Source organism: Chrysochloris asiatica, unplaced genomic scaffold, assembly GCF_000296735.1.
Source record: "Chrysochloris asiatica unplaced genomic scaffold, ChrAsi1.0 scaffold00128, whole genome shotgun sequence".
In the NCBI taxonomy this organism is placed as follows: domain Eukaryota; kingdom Metazoa; phylum Chordata; class Mammalia; order Afrosoricida; family Chrysochloridae; genus Chrysochloris; species Chrysochloris asiatica.
This window is the reverse complement of record NW_006408646.1, coordinates 3,692,257-3,706,677: the sequence shown is the minus strand read 5'-3', so window position 1 is coordinate 3,706,677 and position 14,421 is coordinate 3,692,257. Positions and strand designations below refer to the sequence as shown.

At 41.3% G+C, this 14,421-nt stretch overlaps 1 protein-coding gene across 1 annotated transcript in view; it reads left to right on the top strand.

Moving 5' to 3' along the window:
• Positions 1 to 8,266, top strand: part of PITPNB (phosphatidylinositol transfer protein, beta) — a 97,312-nt gene extending 89,046 nt beyond the window's left edge. The window contains exons 10-12 of the mRNA XM_006869194.1: positions 2,147 to 2,269; positions 6,168 to 6,253; positions 7,961 to 8,266. Coding sequence (XP_006869256.1) covers positions 2,147 to 2,269; positions 6,168 to 6,215 — 171 coding nt within the window. The 3' untranslated portion in view covers positions 6,216 to 6,253; positions 7,961 to 8,266. The remainder of the gene's footprint in view (positions 1 to 2,146; positions 2,270 to 6,167; positions 6,254 to 7,960) is intronic.
• The last annotated feature ends 6,155 nt before the right edge of the window (positions 8,267 to 14,421 follow it).

The following is a 14,421-nucleotide window of genomic DNA, read 5'->3' as shown; positions in this document are numbered from 1 at the left end:
GTACTGACTCCAAGGCACCTAACAACAACAACTGGCTAGTTTGTCCAGGTCTTCTATAGAGGACTGTCTCCATGTACAGCAAGTCCCCCAGGGGACCTGGCTACCTAGCATGGCTGAAGGGAGATGGCAAGACCCTGCCAGGGAGCTCCTTAATGCACACACGTATACACACACTCCTTGCACTTCAGTATGAATTGTCTTCTCTTACGGATCTCATTGAGAACTGTTCTCTCTATACCCTGAACCCCACAGTAACAATCTAAGGGTTCTAATCTTACTTGCTTTTTCTCATATAAAAGTAACTTGGAAGAAGCAAGGGTGGCACTTGAATAAACACACATAGTTAGAAATACACAAGGACTACACAAAGCTGCTTTGGTGCTTTTTCAGCAGGTGAGTATTTATTCCTTTGTCATTGTAACGAAACTACCATTATATCTCTGATTCTCACAGATAATTGAATCTTGGATTTCACCCTAACTTTTCTACCTTTCACTTTTTTTTTTTAAATGTTTTATTATGAATTGTGTGATAGTCTACATGGGAGAACATTAATTTTACATTCATTTCTACCTTTCACTTTTATCTGCATTAATATATAAGAAGAAAATGATCCTTTTGGAGAGATATACCTTGTTTAAAAATGAATAGTGAGTACAATATGGTGAATGTCATGTCACTGAAAGACACACTTAAAACCATCAAAACAATAAGCTTTTTCTCATATAAGGGGACTGCAAAACCATCGTTAGAAAATGAGATTTAAAAGATAATGAAATTTTCCCACAAGTTTTGAAGTCCCCACATATACTGGTAGTATAGTGGCTACGAATCAGGCTGCTAATCTCATGGTCAGCAGTTAGAAACTACCAGCTGTTTTATGGGAGAAAGATTAGGCTCCTGTAAAAACTTACAGCCTCGGAAGTCCATGGCACATAACAACAACATATATAATTTTAAAAACAGAAAGTTATCTTAAAGTGTGGGGAACTTTGATTTCCCTTGGGCTTTCAATTGGACAATGGTGGTGGTGGTTAAGTGCCGTTGAGTCAGTTCCAACCCACAGCGCCCTGTGTAGGGTTTCTGAGGAATGGCTGGTGAGCTTGAACCGCCAACATTGTGATTCAGACTGACTTTGCAGTCCAGTGCATTAATCGACATCGCTATACCAGGAGACCAGTGGTAGACAATCTAAATATTGGCTTCCTTCCATTCTTTTGGGCTATAATAATACATTAACAACCATGTTATGACAAATAGAAGTCATACATGTAATTGATAAAATCCCTTCTGTTCATGGTGGGGGAGGCAGGCAGGGAAGTCAGAGAGGACTTAAAGTTGAAGATTATACAAACATACTCATTGTTCCATGCACTTTCTTCCTTGTTTAGAAAGTTTATTAAAACATATAGTCCAGCAATGAAAACTGCTAATTATAATTAGGATTATATGTGTCATGGTAATAACATACAGAGTAGAAAAATTAATAAGGATGAGAGTAAGTAATAATTCTTGATTTAACAAGACATCTTGGGCTGAAGAATCCAGGGCTCTTTGCTTCAGGTAACTGTTGTATTCCACCTCCACAGTATCCCTTGGAATTGCAGACGTTTAAAAATGACATTATGAGGTTTTATAGCAGAAGGAATCAAATTGACCTTTGGTCATTGACATTTAGAAGAAGGTAAAAATAAGTCAGGTCCAGGAAAAATTTATGTTGGATCAGAAAGTGTACATTGCACTTACTCAATTTCCACTAAACCACACTACCTTTGCCAGATAAGATTGTTTATGTTTCTGAGAGAAACTTTTCTTTCTGTGGAACAAAATGATAATAGGATGGAAGTAAAAATTTCACTGATTATTGTTGCTAAATGCTGTTGAGTTGGTTGCAACTCATAACAAGCCTTTGTAGGGTTTTCTAGGAGCAGCTGATGCGTTTGAACCACCAACATTGTGGGTAGCAGTTCAGTGCTTACCCTACAGCTCCACACCATTAATAGTAGAGTCTTTTCAGTCTCAGTACATACTCATTTCATGGATTACTTGGGACATGGATTAACATTTACTAAAGTTTAAAAGTGCTCTGTCATTAATTATCAGATTTTGTGATCTCATACTGTATATTTCTTCTTTGTTTTAAAAGCAAGAAAAAAGGATATTTACAAACTTTCATCGCCAGCTTTTTTGTTGGATTGACAAGTGGATTGATCTGACCATGGAAGACATTAGGAGAATGGAAGATGAAACTCAAAAAGAACTAGAAACAGTAAGACTTTCTCTCTGTGGTAATTCTCTAATTGTCCTTTTCCAAATCATTGACGTGCTTATTAGTAAGTGTAGCCTTAGACTCCAGACAAGTGTTTCTGAAAGCCATCCACAAATCTGTTTATCCTCATCAAAGTCAAGTGTCGTAGACACTACTATCCTGATTTCTAGTTTCTTGCGTTTTGAGCATCTTCTATGAAGGTAGACTTGAGTGTCCTTGATCTAGAACTTGTTCACTGTGAAATGCCCAGTAGTTCTGGGTTCTTTTTAATGTGCTATCTCTGTGCTGTTAGCTAGTTCCACAGTGTTTGTATAATGATTCATTGTGGCTAACCAAGCAGCATGCCTCTGGCTTGCTTGGGAGATCATACACATTATCAGAGCAAGTCTTTCTTCCTTCTTCTGTAGAAAAGGTAAAGGCTAGTGCTGTTGTCCTCGACTCTAGAAACACTTTTTCTCTTCCCAACCAGTAAGGAACCCTTATTTCTTCACAAACAGTAGGCAAAAGTTCAGGTGGTATTTGGGCCAGGTGCCCTCACAGCATCTTTCTAAGTCAAAGCACCCCGTATCTCCTCATTACCACAGAGAGCCACCACCCTGCAGGGTGTGCACGGACTCCTTGTGTCTCTCCCAGGGACTCGCTCTTCCCTGACACTGTCTCGCATGTGCCTAGCTCTGCTTTTCTCCTGGCCCACTTCTCTTGAGTTGGCAGTAAAGCCCCACTAGGGAACTGAACCCGAGGAATGTGTAGGACAGGATAGCAGTCAGTCTCCATGCAGTCATCACAAGTCCTGCCAGCAGTCCATGTTGGAAGCCCTGCAGGCTCGAGCCTTTGACGAATGCCTGTGAGTACAGGAGGAACTCTGTGGAATCACTGGAGAATGGCCATGAATCAGATTGTTTGGCACAGAAGAGAAGCCCTTTTTCTGGCACATGGCATCGTAAAGAATCTGTGTTTAAGATTGCTTACTTTTGGTGATTACAGCAGATCTGCTTCTAATTAGTTTTGTACAAACCTTCTGAGAAGACCAGAACATACTTCCTTTATAAGGCAATAAAATGTTTTAACCTTATCTTAGACATAAAGTAAACTATAGGCAGTCTCCAGCTTATGAATGGATTTTGTTCCAAAAATTTTAAGTTGATTGTTTGAAATTTGGAACATACCTTTTCCCACAGAAACAACATTCTAAGTAGGGATTAGATTTCTAGGCCAGCCAGTGGGAACCTCTTGAACCCCATGTTCTACTAATTGGATGACCTTGGATCTTCAGAGTGGGGAGCATGTACAACTCTCCTCCACCCCTTTATTTGATTCACCCCATGGGCAAAACATTGAAACATGTAGAGGAGTATGGTGGGGTGCCGTGCCTCCCTCTTCTTTTCCCATTTTTTTTTTTTCTTTGCTCAAGAGCCAGGTGCTGTTTTCCAAGAACCCCTTCACCTCCGTTTTGAATTCTCTCTTCCCTACCTTTGCCATTTTCCCCTCTTCAAGTGCTTCAGGCTCCAGAATACCTGCCATCTTTCCTTCATCCCATTAGAGCAGCTCCATCTCTGCTGGACATCCAGAAAGACAGCAGTGGAATTATACTCATTCATACTAGACTCATGATATGGCTGGCATTTCCAACAAGGATTTACCAAACACGACAGGAAACTCATGGTTCTGATTTGTATGCTGTAGAACTATCATAATCTGAAGAAGAGCTGTCAGTATTGACCTGGTGGGAGTATTAGCCCTGCCTGCCTCCAGACTCCTGGACTCCCTTCCCTCTTCCCACCCTTCCCCTGGAAGTTCTTTTGCTTTCCTCACAAGCTTGCAGTCAACATCAGGATCCCCAAACACAAGGGGTGCCTCTTGTGCCCACCCGCAGCAGTGGATGTGCAGGCTTAGCTACTTCTTCAGACAAGTCAGTCGGTGGTACTTTAGTATTGACACACAGTAAGAATACATAAGAGAAGTTATGAGGCGGTAGCCTGCTTTATGAGAAGATATTGTATCCACATGGCATAAAAGGACTACTTCCCTCTAGACACTGTAAAACTCTTGTTGTTAAGTGCCGGCGACACTCATTAGCAACCCTGTATAGGGTTTCTCAGAAGCAGCTGGTGAGACTGAACCACCAACCTTGCGGTTCAAATGATCTTGCAGTCCAGCGCATTAACCCACAGCACAACACCAGGGTAAGAGCAGCTGGTCAGTTACTTAAAGACACATTTTTTGTCTTAAGTGCTGTTCCTTATGTGATTTGTGGTCGTTGTTGTTGTTGTTGTTGTGTGCCGTGGAGTCGGTTCCAACTCATAGCGACCCTACACAGGGTTTCCAAGGCTGTAAATCTTTACGGGAGCAGAACGCCTCATCTTTCTCCCGCGGAGCGGCTGGTAGTTTCGAACTGCTGACTTTGCGGCTCGCAGCCCGATTCATAACCATTACTCTACTTAGTCATTAGGGGGTGCCTTATTCCACATTGACTTGCTTCTGCATTGGGTCTTAACAGATGGTTTGTAGACATCTTTAGAATCGATGCTTACCCAGAAAGCGCGCCCACCTCCTGTGAAAGTCCTCTTCACCACTGAGAGCTTTCAACGCCCTCATTCGGAGGTCCGGTTCCTCTGACACCTGCTGATAAGAACTTGATGCACTGTTACTCTCTTCTAAGTTTGCCAGTTTTGAAAATTGAATTTATGAGTTTTAATTATGGAGAGAAGGAAATAGTGTCTTAGTTATCTAGTGGAGCTAGAACAGAAATAACCACAAATGAGTGCTCACCATTTAGGAGGCTTGAAGTTCAAATTCATAGTGCCAGCTCTAGAGGAAGACTGTCTCTCTCCCTGCTCTGGAGGGAAGGTCCTTGTCTCTTCTGCTTCAGTTTCCTGGTTCCTTGGAGATCTCCATGTATCTTGGAATCTCTCTTTACCCATCTCTGCTCTCAACTTGCTTATTTAATCTCTTTTGTATCTCAGAAGATTGACTCAAGGCACACTCCTGCCCCATTAACATCAGAAAGACATCTCATTATAATCATAACCGTAGAGGGTGGGGGTTATAAGACAGTTTTGAAGAATACAGTTTAGCTTAGCCAACAACTAGCCTCTTTAGAAGCCAGGGCAGAAGAGGACTACCCTTGCTTTGAACCCTAAAAAGCAACCCTGGGGTTGGGTTTAGCAACCAGAGGAATACTAGAAGCAAATGTATACCTATTTGTTCCGTTAGTACTTTTGTTTGTTTTTGTTTTTGTGTGTGTGTAGTTTTAAATGTGCCTGTTATATTTACTCCTTTTCTTTCCTTTCTTCTTTGATTTCCTCATTAAGTCTTTACGATTGTCAGTAGATGATGGTTCTGAATGCCTCCTTGTTTTGTGTTCTGTGGTATATCTTGTTCTGCCTTCATCCTCTCCTCTCTTAAGTAAATTTATGCTTAAGAAGTCCTCTGAGAGGCCCTGGTTTTAAAAGCAGCTGAAGGATCTGCTCCAGGAACTAGGAACAGATAGGCCAGACCAATGGAATGTTCCCTTGTATTATATAAGGGGGCTTCATAACGTTCATAGGAAAATTCCATTATCTTTCAATTCCAGTTTTCTCACAAACTTTTTGAAGCTCCCTCATACGGAGAGAACCATTCCTTTACACTTGGCTGTCTTTGGTAGTTTCATATCATCAGTGTATATCCTCTTATTTCTTAGATTCAATAGTTCTCCTGCTGTGTAAAGAAAAGGCCAATTTGCAAAACTGTCTTTAGACTAAGAGGCCTCAGAACTTCATTCTCAATGTGGATATGGTTATAAACAGGCAGCCATCACTTCAAAATCTCTCGAGACTTTTTTTTCTTTTTTGGTTTTAATTCTCCTTTCTCCCTCTCTCTGTGATTTTAGCAGCTCATGATTTTATTTTACGTTTAGATGCGTAAGAAGGGTTCCGTCCGAGGCACGTCGGCTGCTGATGTCTAGATGAGTCCCCTGTAGGGTCAGAGACAATATCAAACTGTGTAAGTGAAGACCTCAGTAAAAGAACTGTTTGAAAATCAACATTGTTCTGGTTATGGGTAGTTAGTTAACTTGCTGTACCTCTAGCTTAAATGTTACACGTGGTTTTATTTTTGAAATGTAAAAGATAACATATTTTAGAAATTGACAGTGGCCACTTGCATTATCATTCTGTATGAATTTTATCCATGGGGAACACGTTGGATTTCATAATCCTGGGCTAGTTCTAAGCATTTACAGTGAGAAAACCAGCTACCAAGTACACTCATTCAGTATGTAATATCATCATAGACACCAGCTGAGTTTGCTTCATCCAGAGCAAGTTCATTGCAGGCCTTTGAACTGGTTCAGACCGGTTCATTCATGATGAGTGAATCAAAATCAGCACAGACTCAAAATTTTTAAAAATTAGATGAAGTGGAACAATAGCCAGAACAGGAAAAATTAAGGGTTGAAGCCCTGAAGTAGGATACTTGGAAGGGCATAGTGAACCATTTCAAGAACCTGATGCAGGAGATTGAATTATTGCCAGGAATGTGGATAGCAATACACCTTCAAAGCAACATGGTTGGTCGCCGTATTTGAAGGGGTGCTATTGTTTTTTACTCTGCCAGTCAAGAGATTTCATTGTTAAGCAACACCCACACTGCTTTTACTTTCTAAGAGGGAGGTTAAGTTTCTAGTAGTGTATCCACCTGTTACTTTAAGCGTTTTGGTTGTCATAAAGGTTCACCAACATTTTACCAATTTGGGTTCCTTCTGGTTTCCCTTCAATGGCTATGACTGAACCAGGAGGAGCCAGTGTGAAGCCCTGGTTAATACCAATTTCTTAGCAAGACCATTTGTAGTTTAAGTATGTAAAAGCACTTGAAATCATACTAAGGAAAGTCCTTCGTCCATCCCCCGAGTCCCAACTTTAGCAGTCCATTTTAGTTGAAATATTTCCTGTGTCCCAGAAAGTCTTCTTTCATGTTGACTCTTCAGTTATTCAAACAGTTAACTTTGATATGCACTTCACTTTCAATTTTAAAATAAAACTGCTGTGGTCGTAAAATTTCTATAAGACAAATTTATATACTCTTAATAAGAGATTTGCTTAGCCTGGAGAAAAGTGCATAAAAATCTACCCCACATATTGAATGAAACCAGTGTGAGCAACCAAAAATCAACAGTATGCTGTCATCATTTGTTAATATTGAACTAAGATGTTTATTAGCAAAGAACAAGATATAACACTCCCCCCCTTGTTCCGCTGTGGGTTGGTTTTTTTTTTTGTTTGTTTTTTTCTTTTTTTTGCTGCACTCTTCTGTGAGCTACCTGTTGTCTAATTATTGGGCATGGGGATAAATGAAGTGTTCAATAGTCAGAAGTAAATACGTGAATCAGCTCTCCCAAGTTGCCTCTGAAGCCCTTTGCTTAACTTCATGTATTTTTTTTTTCTTACTGTTGTTTTTTGTTAAGTCACATTTCTGTGACTTATTTCTACTTCTACTTTATTTTTCCCTCTGAGGAAACAAAATGCTGTATCACTAGTTACACAAAAATCTTTAAGAAAGATAAAAACTTTTTAAATGTAGTTGTTGAGGATATGTTTTCTGCTGAAAGCTTTGATACATTAGAGTTTTTTCTGGAGAATGTGTATGACGTATCATTTTTTGTGTGTGTTTCCCTGTATTTTAACAACCTGTACTCTTTCCCTTTTCCTACAGTTACGTAATCAAGGTCAAGTGAGGGGAACAAGTGCAGCCAGTGACGAGTGAAGACGAATCTGACCAGTATCTTGCAGTGTTGATGTTTCCCAAATGAGTGCTTGTGGTTATGTACACACATGCACAGGTTCTCAACCACGTGTGTATATATGTATGTGCGTGTGTCTGTAGCTGTATATAAAATGCATGTAGAGCTACAGAGCAAGACACACACACTTGTGTGTATATATATGTACAGACGAACATACTGAAGGGATTAGTACAATTTCTCCAAAGTACTGTACCTATCTTCAACAAGAATGCAAAAGAAAATATTTTCAATATATATACCTGGAACAGATTTTAATAATTATCAGAGTACTACCATTCATGGACAAATTGACTGCAATGTAATACTAGCTGGTTTGTTTCATAAATGTCAAGCTGTGGACCAATATATATTATATATATATAGCCTTTTATTATTTTTCTGTTCTTTTAAATCAGTCTCTTAGAAATTGGTATTTTCAGCCCTTCAACAAACAGACTCCCACAGAAAAAGTGTAGTCTAAATTTTTTAGTAGCCCAGTAAATCTGGAATGTATCCTCTGAATGTATTTATAACTATTTATTTCTGGATGGTCATTATCATATAGCCAAATTTCACAGTATCTAATAGGAAGGAGCAAATTTACATGCTGATTTTTACTTGTTTGCCCTGAAGGAAAAATCCTTTAAAAAAAAATTCTGGTTTTTATTGGATTTTTGTATTTTAAATTTCACATATTTTTCTACATCAAACCTAGCAAAATGGAGATGATGGTTTGTGATTTGTAATAAACACTGCTATACAGTTTCCAGGCACCTGTTAGACCAGGGAATTGGTTAAGAAATTCATCTTAATAGCATTGCAGGCTGGGTAGAGACATTGGACTTACGGCACTTCTCCAGAAACCTGTTTCTGAAATGACTGTCTTCTGAAATTATAGTTTGGAAACTATGCAAGTGGTCTAGATTCATCACAACTTACACAATAGAATAGAGTGAATGTAGTGCTGCCCTTGTGCGCTTTTCATGTTGAAAATATACCTTAAGGGAAGATGCTGACTTTGAGATAGGAAGAATTTAAGCATGAGGCTTGCCTGCCCAGGTAGGAGACCCCGCCCAGAGGTAGCCACACCTCCCTCCACCCTTTTGAGTTCTTTCTTTCTGACGTAGGACATCCATTGGAATATGTCTTAGATAAGCATTCAGAAAATGCTGGTTAGAAGCCACCATCTTTTATTTTAAGAAAGGAACAATAGCTAGGTAAGCTTTGTATCAGCTTTCTCTGTCTGGATCCAGTTTTTTGTCACATCAGTCCTTGGGAGCTTGAGTAGAGTGATAACTGTCAAAGCCTTCCGGTCACTAACTCTTACCTCGCATCCTTCTGAGACACACCAGCCCCTGCAGTCAACTGGCTCTAGTAACCTGAGTGCTGACAGCCACCCCCCTGCTCCTGAGTTTCCCACGTGCCCCCTGCACCAACTGAAGTGATAACATAGGATGTTGAAGATGGCTGCTGCACCACAGTGTCCAATTCCTAGGCAGCAAGTCCCATGTGTCAGATGGTCTCTGTACTCTCAGGGTGAAAACTGGCATTTACTCTCTGGGCACTGCTTTAAGATGGGTCTCGTCAAAGCATAATCATTGTGTGCAAAGTGCGAAGGGGAGGGTTAATTTTGTGAAATCAAAAGTCTCTCCCACTTAATGAAACGCACTCTCAACCAGCATCTGTAGCTTCGCTGGGAGCTCGGGTGCACGTGGAAGCAAGAGCCGGTGCATAGATTTTAATGTTTTTCTAACAACTGTGCAGATTGGAGGGAATGTGTGATGAATGTAAAATACCTAGTTTACTTGGCAGTCTCTTGTGTAAATTACAGTAAAACAAAGTAAATGAAATTTAAACAAAAAATAAATTTGATCACAAAATGCCACTTGTGTGTTTGAGTGGTGGTTTTCCCATTGCTGTGTCTGGTTCTGAGTTCTGGGGCCTTTTCTCTACCCTTTGCAGTTAAGGCATTCTCTAGTTTGCAACACTACCGTTCTGGGAGAAATGAAGAAAAAAAAAAGGTGGTTTTGTTTTTTGTTTTTCAGATTCTTTCAAAGTGCAACTGGGCCACATTAGGTTATTTACCTTTGGTTTTGTAAATAATTTTCTGTGTTATTGGTCTCTGTTTGAATCTTGTTTTTTAAATTACTTTTAAAGGGGAAAAGTACAGTGAACCCACAGTAGTTTTAAAGCACCAGTAAGGATTTTGTCATCCAGTTCTATCATTTCATGATTGTGGTTTTTTGGTTTTGGGGCTCCGTTTTACTTCTCTTCACACAACCACTGTTTTCTCATGCTTCTAACTTAAATTTCAGATCTGCTCAGCACTTAGGAGAGGAGGGAGGCAGTTACGTGAAGAATTGAACAGATAACATATTTTTTAGAATTTTTTAGGCATAACATTTGCAACCACGTTGACATCCTGTCATTCGTGCATGCAGCCAGCAAAGAGCAGTTGTACACCTGGCACTGAGTCTTGATGAAGCTACCTTGGTGGACAAAAATTTGGGCACAGTCCATTGTAGGAAACATGTGGACAGCTACATTGCTGTTTATCGTGAGAATCGTGACTTGAGAGTCACAAGTTGATTGAGAAGGATCTTGGACGTCCTGCGCATTGTAGAGACGGGACAGCAAAAGTCAGACCAGAGCCACCTGGGCAGCCGGACTAAAGGAACTTAATAGGATGCAGCTCTTGGGCCAGTGCTGGGCCCTGAGATCAAGAACCATCTATAGACTGTTCCTGTCTTCTACTTTGTCTTAGACCTCTGACTAGAAAATGGAGGCAGAAATCTTTCCTGCTCTTTGTAAGAAGACCTGGTGATGCTGCGGATTAGGCGTTGGGCTGTCCGCTTCTTCAAAGCTTTATTCTCAAAAACTATTGTTAACGTGCAGTCGAGTCTTCCCTAACTTATAGTCACCTTGCATAAGGTTTCCGAGGAGTGACTGGTGTGTTTGAACTGCCAACCTGTGGTTCAAACCAACCTTGAGGTGGAATTTTTTATTTATCCTGTGGCAGTACACCAAGACTCCTATGTTGTTGCTAAGTGCTGTCGAGTCGGTTCTGGCCCATAGCGACCTTGTGTAGGGTTTCTGAGGAGCAGCTGGTGAGCTTGAACCACCAACTTTGCAGTTCAAACGGCTTTGCAGTCTGGCACATTAACACAGAGTGCCACACTAGAACTCCTATACAGAGTCAGAATTATAGTTGGAAACCACTTGATGACAATGGATTTGGTTTATGGAAGGCAAGGTAATTTGAGATCATGTATTCCCTTAAGTGTAATTCTTCCCTGTTCTATTTCTTTACCAAACTCTACAAATTGATCCCCCCTGTCTTTGTGGACATCACACTACCTTTCAAGAAGTTCACCTTTCTGTCCTCTTTAGCTCACTTAAGTTTTTGAAGTTTGCAGTCCACTCACTGCTTCAAACCTTATATGAGGAAGCAAGAGGCACTTACTAACATTTCTTTTCCTCATCTTCTCTCAGTAGCTGAGTTGGCATGGGGATGGTGTGGAATTCCCTGTTGATTATTTGGAAGAGGAGTGTTCTGACAGTTCTTAGCCCCTCAAATATGATATCATAAGACCCACAGAATGTTTTGCGATAACGGCTCAATGGGCCCAGAATTGATTTTTAGATCACACTGGTTGGCTCTTGTAGTGTTTGGGACTTTGCATGATTGTAAAGGAAGAAGAGAGGGAGGCTGGAGAACAGTCTAAAGGTCATCCTGCTGAGCATGGAACATCGGCTGCTGACACACAATGCTTCCCAGGAACCCTACCAGTGTCACAAGGGTTGGTGCTTTCTGACTTGGAAACCTGAAGCAACAACAGATCTCCTTCAAAACCAGTTCTTCAACAGGATGGTGCTGGGAAAACCAGAAATCACAGGTGTTCTAAAGCTGCCCCTCACAGAAGTTGTAAGGCCAAACTAAGTCCTGCTCAGTGACGCGAGGAGCCCAACACTGGTGTGTTAACCACATACTGCCTTCTGAAAGTGTCATATTACTAGGCATCTTTTTTGTCTAAAACATGTTAACTTCCCCTCCCTCAAGACAGTTGGTCATCACGTGTCAGGAGCCACTGCTCTGATACCCAGTTCCACTGAAAAAGAATGTCTTCATCATTCCAACCAGGTTCATCTCATTGCCCCACTGTCATGGGGGGTCCCCATCTCTCTAAATGCTTAGGTTCACGTACACCAGTGGTTCTTGACTCTGGCTGCACCATAATCACATGGGGAGCCTTTGAAGATCATTGATTGCCCATCAGTTGGTTCCTGGAGCTTGGGTGTACCCTTGTCAACAGGAAAAGGCAGGTAAGAAAATGCCCACCTTGCCTTCATGGAAAATCATTGAGATGAAGGCCTTCTCAAAGTAATGGGGTTCCTATTCTCTCTTCACAGCCCTGAGACCACACGCCACTTCTTCAGGAAGTTGGCTTTGACCTAGAGTGGTAGCCTCTGTAGTAGCCTATGCCCTCCTCAGCTCTTAACAACAATACCATGTCATTTTGTAGGTGTTATCTTTATATATTTTTGTCTCCCAAATCAGCTGGGGGTGGGGGGGGGGAGGGGGCAATCAGTGATCTTCAAAGGCAAAGTGGGCCACAGTTGTACCCAGAAACTACCTCCCTTCTTGGTCACTTCAATTGTGAAATAACTCCTTCCCACACAGATATTTGTCTACCCTATGCCAAGGCCACTTTTGTGCCTTGGGAGTTCAGGAGACCTGGAGGCGCTGGAGGAGATGCCAAAAATCTGTAAGATCTTTATTTCATCCCCAAGAATGAAAGCCTGAACAACTAGCTACAAGAAGATGTAATCATGCTGGTAGCAAATGGTACCAGGTATGATGAAAAGATACAGGGTTAAGTTTCAGGCCCTCATTTCTTCCTTGGTTCACTGTCATTGAAGGAATCTAAAACCAAACTCTTAGATCTCTCACCTTCCTTATACTATATATGCCTTACTGGAGTCTCTGAGTAAGACAATGAGCTTCTGTGCCCAGCTGCTTACTGAAAGACTGGAGGTTCAAATCCAACCTGAGGTATGTCAGAAGAAAGATTTGGGAAATTGAAAATCCTGTGGAACACAGTTGTATTCTGATATGGGGTTGCCTTGAGTTGGAATTGTCTCCAAATGACAATTTTTTACATTACTGTCTTTGTGACCAATCAGAAACACAAATTCTGATTAGTCACAAAAATGCCTATCAATTCCGGCTCCTCTTGGATGTCCTGGTCCAAGCCGTGCCCTGATGCCTCTTCTGTGTTAAGGGCTAGGTAGTAAAGACTTAAAGCTTTGCAGGCCATGTGGTCAGAACTTTTCATCTCTGCCCTTATTCAAAAGCAGCTATGTTGTTAAAGTGCCGTTGAGTTGGTTCCGGCTCAGCAACTTTCTATAGTTTCTGAGGAGCAGCTGGTGGGTTTGAACTGTTGACGTTCACAGTCCATTGCTGATCCTATAGTGCCACAGACAATATGTAAATGGATGAGCACGGTTCTATTCCAATAAAACTTCCTTTGTTCAAGCAATCTGGATTTACCCATGGCAGTTAGCCAAGCCCTGGTCTAGGGCATTGCCTACTAACACCTTCATCAGATGGCTGTCTAGAACATCCCTGATAATATTGCATCCCTCCCTACTCATTGAACACAACCCTGTGCAGCAACCTGGAACCCAAAAGACCTGATGCAGCCAAAGGCAGTGACCAACATGAGCCACATTCTTCAAGTTCTAAGTGGAGCCCAGGTGCCTGTCCACCTCACAGCCTCAGTAGAGTCAGTCACAGGTCAAGGGAATCATCAATTCTCTGCCTCCCTGAACGCCTGTGTAGTCCATAGAAACAGGGAAACTGTTGCATCTGATTGCCAACTACTACCAACTGAAAGTTGAAGGGTGGAACGATGATGTGCTAACAAAAGCTGTTGATGTATGAAATACAATGAAGATAATGCTGGGTAAATGCTTCTCAATTGGCATATTTTATTTCATTGTACGTCTGTTGTCCAGAAAATACCATCTGTGGTTGTCAGACGAAATGCTGTCCTTGTGAGAAAAAGTGGGTAGATTTCCTATAAGTTTTCCACGGTTGAAATCTGGCACCGTATTTACCATGGTGAATGTTTTGCCCTGAGCTTGGTATCCTGGCTCCTCATGGAGCATAGTTAAAGGTCAGAGGTGCTCTAAATCGGTGACACTCTGGTCATGTGTCTGCTGCTAGGGTTACTGAGAAGCAGGAAGGTGCTGCGGCATGCCTCCACTTTGATATCCTAAAGATTCTGACACCACCTGCTCATCGCCCTGCACTCCAGACTAAGGGGTTGTTGAAGTGGAACGGAGGAGTGGCTTCGTGTTTATTAATGTATGTGCTAAACAAAAGCTT